Below are 18,557 nucleotides of genomic sequence, written 5' to 3'. Positions count from 1 at the left end.
TGGACTGTCTTAAGAGTTCGTTTTCAATGTTGCTGAAAGACTAGAGGTGTTGCCTATTAAAAATCAAGGTTAAGACCACAGGCAGGGAGACAGCTGTTTGTGCTTTGGATTCGATAATTAAGTTTTCTGAACCATAGCCACATGGCCCTGCCCAGGGGTGTTCCAGCTTCCCACTTGGCACCTGGTAGTGAGAACAGAGACATCTGTGAGTAACTGGCTGCCACAAGGAGTTCGGTTCGAGAATGTTTCAGTGAAAATTCCCCTTTTTTCTATTTTCTTACAGAACATATATCCAAGTTTTTTTTGCAAAGCATTGAAATACCTCATGGAGTAAGGAGTAACTGCAAAACTAGTCAAATCAGATTAAATGAAATACTACTGTATTCAGTTTTTGTTATTTCGATGGAAATTACTCAAGTAATTTTGTTAAATCCCATTAGTTGTATTTCATAAGACTCTCAAACCTTCCTGGTTGTAGGCTTGCCAAGGACTGTTTAATCAGCCCTAGGAAGGGGATATTGGGTTAACCCTAATACTAAGCAGTTCTGAAATGAAGGGGAATGAACCAGGAGATCAGAGGTGTAGGAAATAGGACACTACTGGATGACCCAACAAGATGCTTAAGATAGTCCCTGAGTTTCTTTGGGCCCCCTGCCTTCCTCCTGCCTTCTCACCATGGAACAGAATGAATCCCAGAGTTAGTCCAAATTAAACAAGAAATGTATCCCTGGTGGATATTTTAAAAACATAAATATTTAATCCTTTGATGGTTCCAGCTTCTGCCTGCATCGTTGGCACAGAGTGTTGATAAAAGATACATTCTTTTCATCCCTTTTGTTATTTATTCAATAACTTGGGTGATATCTGAGAACTGAGAGCTGAAACCAGATCCTCCCCACTGTTTGCCTTGGAACAAGAAAGCTTTTTAACTCTGGTTTTCATAGAAGATCTATTGCTCTAGTAACAAATGACATATTCTAAGATCCAACTCAGTGACAAATTCCCAATACATTTATCAAAATGCAGTAAAGTCTGAGAAGAGCTTTTTAACACTTTGCTTGCATTCTAAGTATCAAATCATGAGACTCCTGAATGTTAATTGGTTTGTGGCCCTGTGTGGGTAATAAATAAGTCTGGGTTGGCTAAGTGTGTGCATCCTTCACTTCAGAATGATTTAGAAGAGACACAACCAGTTGTAATTGAATATTAAAGTCAAATATGGAGTTTTAAAGTTGTTTCAGCTTTTTGGGAAAATAAGTTTCTGCTTTTTTTTTCCACTGAGCATTTACTGTACTCACTTTAGTATCTGTATAGTTCATACAACTTTATTTCCCATAAAATGCCTCCTTCAATGGAAAGTCTATCAGCTTTAAATAATAATAACTTGCTAAGATTACCTTTTGATAAACTATAATGTGCAATATGCATTCAAGGCATTTGCAGTGTTACTTGCTGGTGGACAGTGGACAGTATTTAGGAATCACAGGTGGCTACCGAGACCTTGAGCTATCACGAGCATAGAGAGAGCTCTTGTAAGGGAAAGGCCTTCAATCATGCGTTGAGTCTGCAATAAGGACACTGTGGTGTCAGATACAACTTACTGAGTATTTTAAAATTATTGGTAATTTGAGTTGGCAGGTCCCTGTGAGTACAGGATATAACATGCTTGCATGTTGTCCCCTCACTGTATAATGGAGATGGCAACTTGATGAGAGTGTTTATGAATTTTGGCTCCACTGAGCACGTGCCACACTTAGCCCAGAGGCTTCTCCCATGTTTTGATTGTACCCTTTCTTCCTTTTTTAATGTTCCTTTAAGAATACTTGTGTTTTTAAGTTACTTAAATATACTGTTTCTGCTTCACTTCATTTTTTTGTTTTGTAATTGTAGGTGCAACCAAATAGCTGCCCATGGCAGTCCCCCTTGCCATGCAGCAACAGCCTCCCTGCCACCTGCACGACTGGCCAGAGTAAAGTGGCAGCCTGGTTACAGGACTCGGAAGAAATGGATAGGTGTGCAGAAGGTTCGTTCTTGCCCAGTGCGGAGAGGTTGGGACTCCAGTCAACGCATTGTTACCAAATTCTCTTTTTTAAATATATCAAAATATTAAAAATTTAAGAAGTCATTTCTTCGTTCTAAGCAATTCAAACAGAATGGTTTCATGACCAGGTGACGCTGCTTCTGCTGGGCCAGGGAAACACTTCGAGAATCTTTAGTTTTGTTTAGTATAACATCTCTAATAGATTTTGAAGAAATCATGCATTGCTACATTGTTAGTGAGCTAAGTTATAGATAAGTATGTTCATCTGATTCTGTATTCCATCTTATTTTTCTGAACTTGACTTTGACTCCACCGAAATTCCAAGTAGCCACCTTGTAAACTATTTTAGGAGCAGGTAGACAGGCTCTTAATAGTGAAACCACACAACTGCTGAAGTTCCCTTGAGTGTGCCTTTTATGTGACAACGGCCACCAGAGCAGGAAAGTGAATACAAAATTTGTCTGAAATTTTAATGGCTCTCTACACTAATAGCTGCTAATTTGCAGGAGTACACTTTGAAGTCATCTAATGATGATCAGTGGTTTTTATGGTTCTAAATCAGGGAAGGGTCTGGTTTTTTGTTTTTTGTTTTTTCTTTTGCCAGTATCACCATTATATATAAACATGGTCCTGCCTAATCATATTTGCCATCATTTGCATTGATTTATTACCACCACCACCACTCCCTGCCCAGTTCTAACATACTTTCATTTCTGGTTTTTATTAGACCTTGCACACTGCCAGTCAAACCTTGTGGAACTTAGCAAACTCCTGCAAAATTTGGAAATACTTCAAAGAACTCAGTCAGCACCCAACTTTACTGACATGCAGGTAAACGTATTACTGCTGCTGGTAAAGGACGTTAAGATATTAACTTAGAATTTTTACTAGATTGTTCTATGAAAATTTAAGGTAACATTTAAAGGGAAATAACTACAATACAGATTAGTTTCTGTTCTGAAGTTACTCTTAATATTTTTGAATCTTGGTGTCAATTATGTTGAGATGTCTAATTTGAAATATTTTACATTTAAATACAAACTAGAAGAAATAAAAATCTGAATCATTCTTCCATATTTGTGTTCCATTAGAAATGATAGCTTTGAAGGTATAACTTAGATGCTCTCAGAGTTATTACCATCTTTTCATGTAGAAAAAAAATGCTTGAGACCTCTAATCCTGCTTCATTTTGTGTAGCAAAAAAATATATTTTATGATTAAGTTCTTGTCTTTGCTTTTAATGCCCACTACACATCAGAAGATACCTTCCTCTCCTGCTGGTTTGCTTTAGGTGTCTGACAACAGTCTTGACTGACTTGCTCTGCTCTCTCCGTCTATGCCTGTGTTGTCTGTGTGACCTTAATAATACTTTTAACTGTTTGCTTTTAACTGTTTGTGTAATGTAGGCTAACTGTGTAGATATTTCAAAGAAAGACAAGCGGGTCACAAGAAGATGGAGAACAAAAAGTGTCAGCAAAGATACAAAAATACAACTGCAGGTACAGACTTTACTTTTCCTTCACTCATATTTTCCATACTTTTATAGTCTTTATATATCAGTTCATAGACGTTAAAAAGTTTACAGCAGCTTAACTGCTTTAAAGCCCGTGCTTTTCAGATTGAGTTATATTATCTACAATAGAGGGAATTCTACTCTTTTTACTCTGACCTAAGTAAAAAGAATTTAAAATAAAAGTAAAAATTATTTAATATGGCTGCACAGTTGCAACTTTATTCTCAATTATGGACTTAGAACCATTAAAATATTTTTTAACACAAAATCACTTTAAAAATCTCAACTAAAGATCCAATGGGTTGTAATGAACATTCATTGCTATATACTAGATCTTGTCCAAATTTTTATCTGTCAATACAAGAGTGAGGGCTGCAATAGATTGGAAATCAACAAACCTGGGGTCTAGCCTAATCACCGTGATTTCCTGGCAGCATAATTTCATGCATTTCTCTGAAATTTTCTGGGCTTCTTTTTGCTCCTGGGTAAAGTAAAGGATTTCATGGAATGACCTCTGAATTCCCTTTCAACTCTAAAAATTCAAAATTCTACAAAAATAGATAATATTTGGCCACCAACAATCACTTTTAAAATCTGAACTGAAGTCTTAATGGCTCATGATAAATTTACTTGAAATTTATTTTCAATAAGTTATTTATTTGAAATGAATAATTTTAAATTTTAAAATACGATCCTATTTTATCGTAATGGTACTAAACATGGTAAATGGCCTAAAACCTCTTATGCCATAAATCACATTATTTTTAGACCTTTAAACTGGAATCTCTGTTTCTCTGATCCTAGCTATATATTATAAAGGACTCTTGTTCTGCACAATCAAAATTCAATTTATGACTTTGCTTTTCTTTCTGTTGCACTATTAATCAATTTACGTTATAATACAAAGGTAAAGGGAACTGCTTTTCAGAATTCTTCAGTGTCTTCTAAATAAATAACAATAATTCTTCTTTAATTCTGACTGTATTGATAACACTTTGTCGTAATTCTGAATGTGTAAATAACAAACTGTTGCTTTGCTTGCTAATCTGATATATTTGAAAACAAATTTTCATAAGCACTAAAAATGTATGATTTACTTAGAATGTCCACATTCTCTGAACACAATTTTTTGTGTTCCTTTGTTCAATATGTTTTCCCCTCTATTCAGAAAATTAATACTGTAGAGACAAATGCGCCAAATGACTTCACAAGAAAATTACCTAAAATTGCTTTTGGCAGTTTCATTTGTTTTCAACACATGATTGTCTAGTTTTTTTTAAAATTGTGGTGTCTATGGCTATTAGCCAGGAAAAAGAACCATTATAAAAAAATTATTGAAAAATGCCAACACCATATGTATATATTTGTATACATTTGCGATTAGATATTATTTCAATCTTGTTTTATAAGGTTTGCCATTGAACAGATTTCCTTCAAAGCTGGTATCTCGATTGGTTCTCAGTGCATCTGAATGCAATGCCACCGGCCACCCTACTGTGGCCAGGAGGCCACCACAGTCCCCATATCACTGTTTTCCTGAAGAAAGTAGAATGAACTCTGAATAGCCCACATAGTCACAGCTGTGCTTTTCAGTGTGCAGAAAGTATATGAAGATTTTTTTAAGTTATCAGAAGAAATTATTCAAAAAGCAGGCAAATATTCTTCATTCATGCACCTGCAACATTCTTGAGTAGCTTATTTGTTTTTAAGTTTTTATTTATGCTGTTTTGCTTTGTTTTTGTTATGCCAAAAGAGTAACAAAATGACCCTTGTGATTCTGTTTTAATTATTTTTGAGGGAAATTGAAATCAGCTCATTCTCATACTCAGAGAAAACTTTAAACTATCAAAAGTAGGAGATTTAATTGCACCTCCCAGTGGAAATAAATAGACTTGGGGCTGGCACTAAGCTATTAATTATTCCCAGAGAAAATCTACTTGCCCGTGGACTGACTGATAAAACAAAAGGTATGGGGGGAATGCTGCAGAATTTGGTACCATCCCTGGACCTTTTCTGTTCACCCAAACCAATAGGTCTTCCAGGATCCCTTAGGCTGGAAACCATAAAATCAGCCAGAAATGACTATGGCCAATATTATGCCATTACTCATTAATATTTTACTTACAGAAAGACATAACATTTATTTTTAATGTAGTGAATTACCCACCACCTCCTTCCACCCTAACATACAGGACTTTTCCTCCTGTTTGAAGTATTTCTTGACCGTGGGAATTCCATCTGATGGTGCCACGCACTTGTTTTGAGCCCATAAGCATCTTGCTCCTTGAACCACTTTCTCTGATGGTCATTGTTGCAGCCAACTTGAGAGGCTTTGTAGTGAGTGGCTCACTTTTCATCCCCTCTGTTGTTTGAATACCAGCCATTTGTGAATGAACCTAGACTGTCTGGTGGTGGTGGTGGTCATCGTTACTGCTGTTGTTGTTATTGGTGTTTTCGCTGAATTTCTCATTCAGCATTCTGTAGCAGTTTTCATTTTGAAATAATTATAAAACAGGTCGTTTAAAAATTGGCCTCAGGAAAGTAAAAGCGAACATGTTATACTGGGTGTCTGATTGCCTGTTTTTTGCATGGGTTGTTAGATTGTGCTGTTGATTCGGATGTGAAGGTTATGACCATATTTCCACTAGGAGCCATTGGGAAGCTAGCCTCAGAGTCCATTGTATAACACACTGAAGGCAAGGTTTGTCCTAGACGGCTCTGTGGAGATTACCTTTTAGAGAAAGGACTTCTAGTCTCCTAAACTTCAAATTTTTCTGGTTCTAATAAAAATCTCAGTATTACCCTTGTACGGTAACAGTTGGGCTGTGTTTTAAATGCAGTAGAGGAAGGCAAGAACAGAATGTTTTTCAAGGGTTGCTGTAAAAGGGAGCTGCCAGTTTCCTGTGTTGCTGATAGTGTGAGTTACATACTAGATTCCTGGTTGTTGGAGAGAAGGAGGGATAGTAGGAAGTACGGAGTAGCAGATAAGTGACGTGATGTCATTCATGTGTAGCCATCCTAGATCTCACAGATGCTCAGATTACACTGTAAGCTCAAAATAAGTTCTTTTTTACTACATTAAGCATACAAGGATTTTGTATCGAAATTTTTCTGGTGGAAAACAGATGATGTATGTACATACCATATGTACACAGACGATATAAGACAATGGAAGAGAAATGTGATTGTAATTTGGCAGATATAAAGAGAATTGGAAATACAGGAATTTCTGTTGTTCCAAAAAGACTAAAGCAGTCTTGCAGGCTTTTTTTCTATCTGGGCTGCTTCGTGACTCTTAAATCTAGTACGTCTCAGTTAACTGGCATTAAAATTATTGCTCACACCCTGAAGGGCCAGGATCTGTCAAACGTAGGCAGAGTTGAGAGGTTAGAAGGAAATGTCATTAGTCCTTAATGCTGTCCACCAGGAACAGAAGAAAGGCAAGAAAGCTCGGGTTCTTCCACTGGTTTATGTGCAGGTGCACATCCCCGAATGAAGCCTGTGCTTTCAGGTTTTCATCACTGATTTTTGTAGGCATGGTCCCCACCCACTGAGAAAATTGAAAATTTTTTTTCTTATGCTATGGGCATCCTCTTGGAAAATTCTTCAACCCGAAAATCCCAACACCTCTCGTCATGTAGAATCTCAGATTGTCCGAGGAGGGGAATAAATGGGCGGGGGCATTGAAGATCCCTGCTATCCCTTCCCCTTACTTTTCCCTCCCGTCAAGAAACAAAAAAAATTCTGCCCAGCCAACAGGAAGCTCCCATGACAACCTGTTCATTTCCACCTTTCCACCTTATTTATTTCATTGCTTTTCCCTGAACTTATTTTTTTTTAATTTGCTTCCATTTACTGAGCGCCTTTGACTTCATCTACCGCGCCATGGCGTGGATCCAGCAACATGCAGCTCTATTTCACCTGGAGACCGCAGGCTAGTCGCCAGTTCATACTTGCCCGTCCCCGGTGGGGTGGGGGCGCCCCAGCCAGCGGGCGCTCTGCCGGGGGCAGGGTGCCCTTCGCAGCCCGCGTGCCCCTTGGGGCCCTTGGCAGGGCTGAGGTTTAGGAAACGTCCGCGTCCGCTGAAGACTGCCCTCTCCCGTGCCTGGCGACCTCGCCCCCCTCTCTCTGCCTCACCCCTGTTTTTTCCTCCCCGCTCTCGCGGTCAGGAAGGGCCGCCTGCGAAGGGCCAGTTCGGCTCCACCCGGCGCCGGCAGCGGCTCGCGGCGGCAGTGGCTACAACAGTGAGTGCATTTCCGTCTCGAGGGGACTTTGGTGCCCGTGAGCGGCTGCGCGCGCGCCACCTGCTCTGCTCTGCGCGCACCTGCGTGTGACAGCGTGAGCCGCGGCCCCCCCGTGTTGGCGCAGCTTTCGCATGTTCGCTGGCTTCCTTTGCATGGCCCGAGTGGACGTGGGTGTTGGTGTGCGTGATGGAAAACTGTTCCGCAGGCCGGTTCTCTGCTTCTGCTGTCAGCGTCAGAAGCAAGTCAAGTCAAGGGTGCAGAACTGGGCGCAGCTCCTTGTGGTGTGGGGTTTCCTCAAGTGATACTGTTTTTCGCTTGTTGTTTGTTTGCTGTACTGACGTTGGGACCTTCGCTAACCGATTTTTGTTTTTCTAAGAAAAGTCATGTTACTACAGACATAAATTGTGCTTTTTTTGGAGCAATGTGACCATTTGAACAGGATGTGAGAATAAAGAAATGAGAGGGTAAGAAGAGGTGGGTTTTGATGTCATCTCTACACGCTGCACGAGGCACAGTTAGCAAGGGAAAGTTGTTTTCTGGGGTGAATATTGAGCTGAAAATCAGAAAATACAATCTGGGAAGCAGAACAACCACAAAGTTAAATGATGTTTAATCCATATCTAGAGGTGGGCTTGGCTTTTCTTAAAGAGAGAAAAGAGAATGTATATTAGTAGAATAGAGGAAGTATTGAGGTAGTTAGGGCAAACTGCAAATTTAAAATGGAGTGGAAGGTGTGTAGAACAGAGAACTGTCCATGTGGAACATAAAATAGAACATGCCAATACGAAAACCCTTTCTGAATAAATCATAATATTTGTTAAATCATGATATCCTTTCCACTGTTTAAATAGAATACTGAGCTCATACCAATCATGGATGTTAGTTTTTTGACTATTAGATAATATTTCCTGAATTAATAATAGTTTTACTCTTGCTAGTGGTGGAGTATATTTTAACATTCAAGTTGCTGCAAAATATGAAAAGGCTGCATTGTAGGAGAATGGATACTGGTGGGAGGATTGATTGGCAACTGACTCTGGCATTTCATTGAGGTGCTTGGCCGGATTGTTTGAGAAACAGAATTGCTTTTGATTATGAAATGAACCAGTGACTTGGAATTTATTAGGAGACTGACTCTTAAACTCACATTTTCTGAATATTAGAACAAATTATTGAAATAGATTTCATGGTTAATGTCTATCTTCTGCATATCCTTAATGCAGATGAATAAAGTATGTGACACCTACATGGTAACCGATTCTAACAGCAGATACATGTATAATCAGTTAAATAATTCTTAAGTGGAATCTTTCACTTACAAAATTAAGGAATCAAGTGATATTAGAGAACAGTAACTCAGTGTGGAAAGGAAAATACTAATGTTTCCTTAAATGTTTCCTTCTAAGATGGCATGTAGGGAAGTAAGTGTTTCTACTGTGTTCATTTTTTTCCTTCAAATTATAAAAGAAAGTTTACTCAGAAAGTTACAGAGGTAGTAGAAGTGAGCCAGCTGGGCTGCATAGGCTGAGGAAACAAGTTACAGAGACAGAAGGGCCCTTGGAACTGAGGAGAGGGGAAGGGAAAGGCACAGGCCTGCTCCCAGAAAATAGAGTGTGTCCTCTGTGTTCATTTTTTAATTACAGATACATAGAGTGAGTATAATAAAACTGGGGTTAGAACCTATTTGAACAGAATGGCTTTACATTTAAAATAATTGAGAATAGAAGAGAAAAAAGCTTTTAAAATAGGAAAGTATTGAATGCCTACCTCCCAGGGTGGCTGTGACCATAGATGTTAAGAATAACTTACATGTATCTAATGAAGGTTTTTGGTACAAACGTTGTAGACAACTGTAGACAACTCCCACTCCAGCCATCACTAACAGAGAACAGTTTTTTAATCCCATAATACCTAGACTGATGAATAAAAAACTAAGTCCCTGGACTGAAGAGATACTCAATTAGAGTTAGATTAATACATTTCATTTTGTATTCTCAATTTCATTTCATGAATTCTCCTATTAAATGGCCCATCCCATATACTTCTTTTAACAAAAAGCATGATATCAATATAAACATTTTCAGTAGGAAGCATATAAAAATTAGTTTCAGCATCCCAGGGGCCTGATTGCAGTTTGAAGGCCACATTCCAAGTCTCTATCCCTGTGGGTTATATACAAACCCACTTTGACTGGTTTCATTGCCAATTTAAACTTCCATGATGTCAAAATATAAATTTATAACTTATATTTTTCTTCTGAGAATCTGATTCCAAATTTTAGCAGAGAGGCCGTTATCTCAGGGACGAACCTGGGTCCTTTCTGGACTCCCTGGGCCTCAGCTGGCCCATGGCTCCCCTCGCAGCCTCGCCCCAGCTCTCACAGCCACGTCCCTGCCCACAAAGGGAAGAGACCTCTCTCCAGTGCCAGGCCGGTCCTTGGAGTGTTGAAGGCACCCGAGTGCAGATAAAACCCTTTTCCTTGATCAGCACATTACATTACCATCACCAAATACTCACCTTCCTTTTTCCTAATGCTTTTCTAGTTCTTTTTATTGAGAAACCATATCCTTAAATCTGAAACTTCTGACCTACCCATTTCCTCGAGTTACAGCCTCTCCCCATGACCTTCTGATCTCCACCACCCTTCGCGTGGATGTTCTGTGTCCCTCCTAGAGGGCTATGGGCTGACTGCTCTTTCTAGATTTAGCATCACCACAGTCAAGGTCAGAAGTTTCCTTTATCTACCTTTAAATATTCGTCCATATAAATACCATTCCTTTATGAGCATCCCCAAAAGATCTCAGTCATTGTTTTCACAAAGCGATCTGGACAGGATTCCAGCAAAGTATTAAACCTAAGGACTCCATGTTCTCAGACAGCTGATCTGCCACTGTGTGCGTGTGCATGTGTGTCCTTATGCATATGCGTGTCTTCTGTGGACAGCCAAGATTCTGAGCTTGATGAGATAAACGAGCTGTTAATATCTCCCAGCCCAGGGTAGCCAAGGTCCCCATGGAGGACAAGATAGAGTTACTTTGACAGCTCCAGATACCAGATGATTTGGATAACATACATTAGCATGCTTAGCGTAGCTGAATTTAGGGGGAAGGCTTCATGCTCACTTCCTTCCCGAGGAAGCCTTGGTATCTTTTGAGATACATAACTCCCTGCCAGGGCAAAGTTATATCCAGAGGACCCTTTGTCCAGTCTCAGCGGCCCTTATCCAGATCCACAAGCTACAACTTGGGTGAGATTTTTTTGGTTCCTTCCAACTCTTCTGTCTAGCCCCTGTAGCAACCATGTACACACACATTTTCTCTTTTTCTGTCAGGACATTTAAAGCAAATTTTTAAAAATGAAAAAGAAAGGATGGATGTGGTTCTAACATACATAAACACCAGACAAGATACTGATTTCTTCCTCCCACAGCATATTTGCTGTTAGAGGATGTGAATAATGCTATCATTTATATAAAATTCAGCTTGCGAAGGAGTCTAAGAGTCTGGCTCTTGAGGATAATTGAATGAACATCTGTGCAGTAAGAATTAGGGGAGGTTACTTATTTACAAGAGGAATTGGTATTCTCATTTTCTAAGAACGTTTGGCCGACAGCATTTGTAATGGTCAAGTTGAACGCTCTAGGAGAGGGACAGGTACTTTGCCTCTACCAGTCACAAGCCTCGCCCAGATCCAGCCTGGACACGGAAGCACCTCTAGCCATTTGGAAAAATCTATAGTAATATGACTTTTTTTTACTGAATGCTTTTCTTTATTGGCCAGTCAATAAGCCACATTCATACATGTAACAGCATTGTGTGTAACGTACAAAGATAAACTACAGTAATTTATATAATATATATTTCATTTACAAATATATTTTGATAAATCAATTTCAAATTTAATTGCGAGCCTCTTCAAGCCATTACATGTACTACTAAGCTTATTTGTGTTTTATCTACTGGCTATGGGACAAGTGAATTTTCCTGTATATGCGCCTCTTGAATTTTTACCTGTTCAGTAAGCTCAGAAAGAAGTGAGCAAAAAAAAATCCTCTGACACAAGTACCCAGACTTTGTAAGGGAAGGACAACTACGTCACAGTTTAATGTTTTCTGCCAGTAATGTTTTAGATACAGCTGTGAGTTCAGAGCTGAGGCTTATCTGCGACTGTGCCTTTTCTTGCCGTCACTCTGGAGTCACCTCGCCCTGTACCAGTGGAAAGCCAGTGAGTCGATAGCGGTCCCACACCCACTATGGGAAATGAGACTCCTTCCCACCCCGACCACCTGCAAAGTTAATGAGTACTGAGTGCTCCGCGCGTGTCACAGAGAGGAATCTGTTATTTAATAGGAAGAAAGGAAGAGATCGTTTCCGTGGATGAAAGTGAGGAGCAGTGCACTGTTGCTCTTTAATAATTCGTATTTCCCCTTTCAGGTTCCTTTTAGTGCTACCATGTCACCGGTTCGCTTGCATTCCTCCAACCCCAACCTTTGTGCGGATATTGAGTTTCAGACTCCCCCTAGCCACCTCAGCGACCCTCTGGAAAGTTCAACTGATTATACAAAACTTCAAGAAGAATTCTGCCTAATCGCACAGAAAGGTAACACCGCGCCGAACGTGCCCTTTCGGGAAGCACTCTTCTGAGGAGAGGTTGCGTTTGCTCGTTTACCCCCATCTAGGTGCCACAGAGAAAGGTGGGATGGGTTCGTGCTGGTCGGAGTTCTTTATACAGAATGCGGTAGGATGTGATGGCTGCTTCTTGGGCCAACACACATCATAGGTTTACTGTTTTGACTGAATAAAGAAAGTGTCATGGGGGTGGGGGGTGGGGAAAGAAGAAAGGCAAAAAGAGTTACCCTAGGCAGGCCAGCAGACACCACTACTCAGCTTTTTTTTTTTTTGTATCTTCTAGTTATCATTTAATACATCATTGTGGGTTATCCTTAGCAAGGGAAAAAAAGAAATAGACTCTGTTCGATCCTTTCTCTTTTTTTATTAAACAATGCTCATTGATTTTACTGCATAGTTTTTGGGTCAGGGATTCAGGCAGGTCTCAGCTAGGCAGCTCTGTGCCACTTGGCTTTGACTGAGCTCGCTCGGTGCTGTTCCCCTGGAGGCTGGGCTGAAAGGTCCAAGGTGGCTTCACCTGTGTGCTTGGCACTTTGTCTGGGCATCTGGAAGGCTGCACACAACTGTGTCCCCTCTCCCTCATTTCATGGCAGCTCAGGACTCCAAGCAAATGGAGAGGCCTGGAATGCAAGCTGCAGGTCCTGTTCAAGGCCAGCCACTCTACTGGTCAGAGCTTCCCAAACCAGTATAGTTTTGAAGGGAGGGACAATAGACCCCATGTTGGAGTCTTTTTTTTTTTTAATTTATTTTTATTGTTGAAAGTATTACAGGTGTCCCGTTTCCCCCCCCCCAATTGACCCCCTCCACTTCGCTCCCACCCCCTCCCCAGGCCTTCACCCCATTATTGACTGTGTCCATGGGTTATGCATATATGCATGTAACTCCTTTGGTTAATCTCTTCCCACCCTCCACCCCCCTTCCCTCTTCTGTCTGAAATATGATCGTCTATTTCATTTGTCAGGTTCTTTTGTTCATTAGCTTCTTCTTAAAGAAGATCCTTCAACATTTCATTTAGTGTTGGTCTGGTGGTGATGAACTCCTTTGGAGTCTCTTTTTTAATGTTAAAGTTCAGTAAAAGCTGTTGCATAAGTTCGATTGTTGTATTCAACCACAGTGAGTAGGATGGAATAAATAAAAAGCAGGATAGTGGATTGTCAGTGGGCTGATCAGTTCTGTATGTGCTTACCAAGAAGAGCCTAAATTCCCATATTAATCCCCACCTTGCTGCTATGGTATGTAAATTTCAACCCCCAAAATTCATTTTTTACTTAAGTTAGCACCTTCCAAGACATTGTCTTTTTAATGCATAATCTCTTGGAGAAAGATACACCTTAATGTTGTTTTCAGTCACTAACACCTTACTGTGAATTAATCCCATTTATTTCCCCTGGGGCTGCTGCTAATAGGTTATAAAATATTCTTGAAAATATGTGTTAAATGGAACATCTCAGTCACTCCCTCACACCCACACCTCCAATACTCAAGAGCCTGGTGGCTCAGGAAACCAAGCGGAGCACACTGAGGGCACCTCTGGGAATGTTGAAGTCAACTAAAATTTATACTCTCAAATCATCAACTATTATTTCTTTAATTCCATAATCCTAAAACAATTCAGCTAAATCATCTTCCCCCTTTTTTCTGTAGATTTCTCAGTTGAGACTCTGGAATGCCAACTCTCTTTCACTTGCTCTTTTGCTCCTAGTACATTTTTGATCAAATTTCTTAGCTGGATGCTAATTATGTCATTAGACTAGAGCAGTGTTATTTTGCTTATATAATGGCACAACCAGTGAAGCCAGTAGCTTTTACTCATATTGGGGGAGGGGTGCAGGAATAGGTAGAATGAGACAAGTGTCAGTTAAGTACAGCGCAGCTGCTAAAGGGAGATGGGTACATTTGAAGGGAGCCCCGGGAAAGCTTTGTGTATTTAGTTGCAATCCCAAGGCTTTCGGGAAATCCAACTTTCAACAGAATTTTAAAGCCTCTGTTGAAATAACATATTTCCTTTTCAACTATGCTAGAAAAAAATGGGCTTTCCTGTGACTGTTGAGTGAGCTCTTTTGAAAGAATTATGGATTTTGAAAGGACTGGGAGTCTGCTTTTACAGCTGCCAGTGGGATTAATGTATTCCAGCTATCAAGTTATTGCCTTTAAATTGATGACGGAGAGAATGTAGCACATAAATCAGTACGTTGTGAGTCCCTTGTGATCCTGCCATTTTCTCCCCCTTTAATTCAGGCCACTGTTTATACTAAAAATTTCCACTTCTAAAAAATAACCTTTTTCAAATAAGGAAATTCCTCCTTTTAGAAGACCTTGTATATTATAGAAATTCTGTTATTGTAAAGATAGGAGTTGGAAATTCAACCTTTTGTAATTTAAAATTAAAGACTGCCTCAGATTATACCAATGAATGTTACTAGGTATGTGGGAGTTGGGGAGGGAGATATTTTATTGTTACTTCTAAATCAAAGCACTTCTGACATCAAGATGTTCCTGGCTAAGGACATAATGCAGGTACTGTTCTTAAGACCCAGTCAGTTCCTAACTCAAAGAGAACTAGTTAGAACATTCTAGGTCAGCTGCCTGTTTTATGTTGGCAGGACTCATAAAATGCTCTTTTGGGTGCACACTTTCGGGAAATAATTTTTGGATAGTTTTAAATGACTTGCGTGTGTCTTCATGGTCCACAGAACTGCTCAAATGTTCTTATCAGCTACACCCAAAAAAACATGTTCCCTTTTCCTTCTAGGAATTACAGATTAATTTATAAATATTGATATTTAGAATTGTTTAAGGCTGACTTTTAATTAGACTGTACTATATAACCTTTCCAAAAAATGTCTATGCACAAGTTAAAGTGCTAAAAAGTTTTTCATTTTAGCTATTTCTGTACCCATTTGGTATTTGTTTTTCACTTTTCTCCCCACCCAGTGCATTCCCTTTTGAAGTCTGCATTTAATAGCATAGCTATAGAGAAGGAGAAGCTGAAGCAGATGGTTTCTGAGCAGGATCACAATAAAGGCCACAGCATGCAGATGGCACGGCTCCGACAGTCACTGTCTCAGGTAAACGAGAATATGTGTTTTGTGCTCATAACACATTCCCAACCTTGTATGGCACAAGATGGGAGTGGATTCAGTCTGTCAAGGGGTTGGCAAAATCATCTGTCACTCTCCCAAGACGTTGAGTGTCAGTATTAAATTTTATTACTTTTTTTCCATAAAATGTCAAGGTAAGAGCGAAATCAACCAAACTACTTGCAAATATATAATTGTTATTTTGGCTGATTGAATACTGTTAATGCCTCTCCATGATCATTTATAAGGCAGTCCCTGTTTAAAAAAAAGCATCATGCATTTCTACTTGGTTTACATATCTAAAATATGGTCAGGAATATAGTCAATCCAGTGTTAGAACAAAATCTGCTAGGTCTTCCATACTTAATATTTTCCCCACTTACAATACATTTCAGCCTGTTGAAAATGTCTGATTACTATTATCCTTTTTCCCCCTGATTTGCACTCTTAGGATCTCCTTCCTATTTAAGTTATGCTCCCTAAAGCTAGACTTCCATATTTCAATATATATTATATGTATAGTACGTATTACTGAATATATATTCATTATATAGTATTCAGTATATTTGTTTTATGAATACTAATTAAATCCCACGTGTATCCAAGTTGAAATTTCTGATAAAAATCCTTTAAAGCTATGCCGATGCTTTTTTATACTGAGTACTTGCTCTGAAATGAATATTTTCTTCAGTCTATAAATGCACTTTTTAAAGTTTCTTTGAGAATTCATTGTCGTTATGTGATTTTTGCGTGAGAACTCAGTGTTCACATAAGCTATTGTTCACTTCCTGGTGCCTTGGATCAGAGTGAAGGAGCAAGCACACCCTGGGTAAGTGGTTTTCCGTGTGGGTCAGCTCCTGCTTGAGCACTTTCCCTCAGTCCCTAGGAATTAGACTGAAACCGTTTGCCGTGTTTTATGTACCTGAACTGTCGGCTTGTTTTCCATGTGAAGTTTCATGTTATTGAGCGCTGTTACCGGGACCGTGCTTTCTGCGTTCAGTGAAGGTGAAACACTGCCAGCGACGGTGCATACGCTGCTTCCAGGGCAAAGCCAGGGCCCCGGGAGCATGAGCGTGGGAAGCGGCAGCTGTGCGCCAGGCTGCAGAGGGTGTTCCTCCTCAGCGCGTTAATGGTTTCCCCGGACTGGTCTCATGTCGTGCATTTAACAAATCCATGACATGAGGCGTGTTAATTGACCTTCTAAATCATGATTCTGAAAGTGCCATGAGTCAGAAGGTCACAGTAGCAGTGAGGTAAACATGTCCGTGTCACCTTGAGAATATTAACTGCACTCTTGCCCCCCTACATGCTGCAGTGTTTCCTTCAGCCCTTTCCTGGGGCAGGCCTAGTAATTTAAGATAAGCTTGTACTGAGAAAAGCAAGGAAACGTGGTGGTTTCGTGCTGCTTGCTTGCTTTTCCTTGCTTGTTGGTAAGACAGAGAATGGTAAATAGAGGTCCGGGTGGGGCGTCTGGTGAGATTAGACATGATGAGGAAGAGAGAGTTTTCAGGTTACTCATTTGTTTATTTCTTTAGTCATCGCATGTCATTCACCTGACCACCTATGAGGCACGGGGCAAGCTGGAGAAGAGCAACATGGAGTAGCCTGGCCACGTTCGTTAGAATGACAGGAGCAGTGTTTATCAGGAGGCAGGGAAACACACCGCGCTGTAGTCCCTTCAGACTGGCACGTGGGTGGTGCCGATTCCCAGGGCTCTAGCCATTCAGAGGGGTAGACGAGCTCTGGGCTGTGAGCAGGGCCGAAGATCAGGAGGAATCGAGCCTGAGTTAGGCCTGTGTAGACGGCAGGGAAGGACCTGATGTTAACATGTCAAAAGCAAAATAAAGCAAAATCATATTAACTTTGCATCCTTTTGGTTAAATATTTCCTTCTCTTCTCAAAACATATATATTTACATCTAGACATAGAGCCTCAATAGATTTTTGTTGGGCTTTTTGGGGGGGCGGTTATATTTTTTAACCAAAAAGTTCAGTTTTATTCTCAAAAGATGTAAAAATAACTTGGTACTATAAAGATAGTTCTATCCTGTTCATTAGAGAATTCGGTGTTTCCAGCTGTATATTATGGCAGCATTTGGCTATGTTCACGCTCTTGTTTCTGTCTACACCTTCTCATTGCACCAGCCTTACTCCTATCATCTCTGAGGCTGGTCTCTCTTTTGCAGCTCACTATAGCCTTTGCTTAGGCATTTAAGTTTACTGTCAGTTCACTTTTTAAAGATTCACTCTCCATGGTTAGACCATGGAGAGGTATCTGGAGAATGGCAGTTAATTCATAATGGCTAAAACATGGGGTGATCAGGAAGAATTAGTCTAGGAGTAGTAAGTTAAGCTGGAAGGAATCAGCACATTAAGGATCACACGAAGGAGTTTAAATTTATCGTATCAGTGTTGGGGAGGCCTTAATTTTAACTAATGAGTGATAATTTCAGAAGTTAGAAATATTGTTACATATTTCTGTATATTAGAAAGATCACTGGTACAGTATGGAGGATAAATGGAATTAAGGCAAAACTAGTTGGGCAGACTGTTTAAGATATTTGAGATAATGTAGGCCTGAACTAAGGAAGTGACAGCGTTGGTGGAAGGAGGGGACTGGTTTCAAAGACACTGAGAGGGGAGAGTCAGCATGGTTTGGAGGTCAACTGAATATTCTTTCCCCAAGAGAGGGACTATGAGAGGAACTGATTCAGCAAGGGTAAATATGAGTGGTTTTTGTGGAGGTTGATGTGACCGTGAGACATCTAACAGGCAATTACGTATGTAGATCTGGGGCTCAGGGGAGTGTTTTGGGCCAGAGGGAAAGAAGTGGATACTCCATTATGTCACTGAAGTTATAGATGTTGATAAATTGTGTTTTCAGTCAGAATAAGAGAAGTCGATGGTGGTTCCATAGAGAACATTAATAGTTAGAGGACAGGCTGAAAAAAAAAAAAAAAAAAAGGATTCTTTGATGGAGACTTGGGGGAGGCAGCTGAAGAATCTAGATAGTGATGACCGTTGAGATCAAGGGTAAAGCGTTCTGACAGTG

The 18,557-nt window shown here is 40.0% G+C and overlaps 1 protein-coding gene across 2 annotated transcripts in view; it reads left to right on the top strand.

The window, feature by feature from the left end:
• Positions 1 to 18,557, top strand: part of OSBPL6 (oxysterol binding protein like 6) — an 88,262-nt gene that overhangs the window by 40,484 nt on the left and 29,221 nt on the right. Inside the window, exons 8-12 of one of the 2 annotated variants that reach the window (XM_016209775.2) lie at positions 1,891 to 2,023; positions 2,769 to 2,872; positions 3,448 to 3,540; positions 12,232 to 12,397; positions 15,361 to 15,494. In XM_016209775.2, the coding sequence (XP_016065261.1) occupies positions 1,891 to 2,023; positions 2,769 to 2,872; positions 3,448 to 3,540; positions 12,232 to 12,397; positions 15,361 to 15,494 (630 nt within the window). The remainder of the gene's footprint in view (positions 1 to 1,890; positions 2,024 to 2,768; positions 2,873 to 3,447; positions 3,541 to 12,231; positions 12,398 to 15,360; positions 15,495 to 18,557) is intronic. The other variant, XM_016209837.2, reaches the window with a different exon arrangement.

This window comes from Miniopterus natalensis, chromosome 8 (genome assembly GCF_054644295.1).
Source record: "Miniopterus natalensis isolate mMinNat1 chromosome 8, mMinNat1.hap1, whole genome shotgun sequence".
Classification (NCBI taxonomy): domain Eukaryota; kingdom Metazoa; phylum Chordata; class Mammalia; order Chiroptera; family Miniopteridae; genus Miniopterus; species Miniopterus natalensis.
Note: the sequence above shows the minus strand (reverse complement) of the source record. Positions and strands in the feature narration are given on the sequence as shown.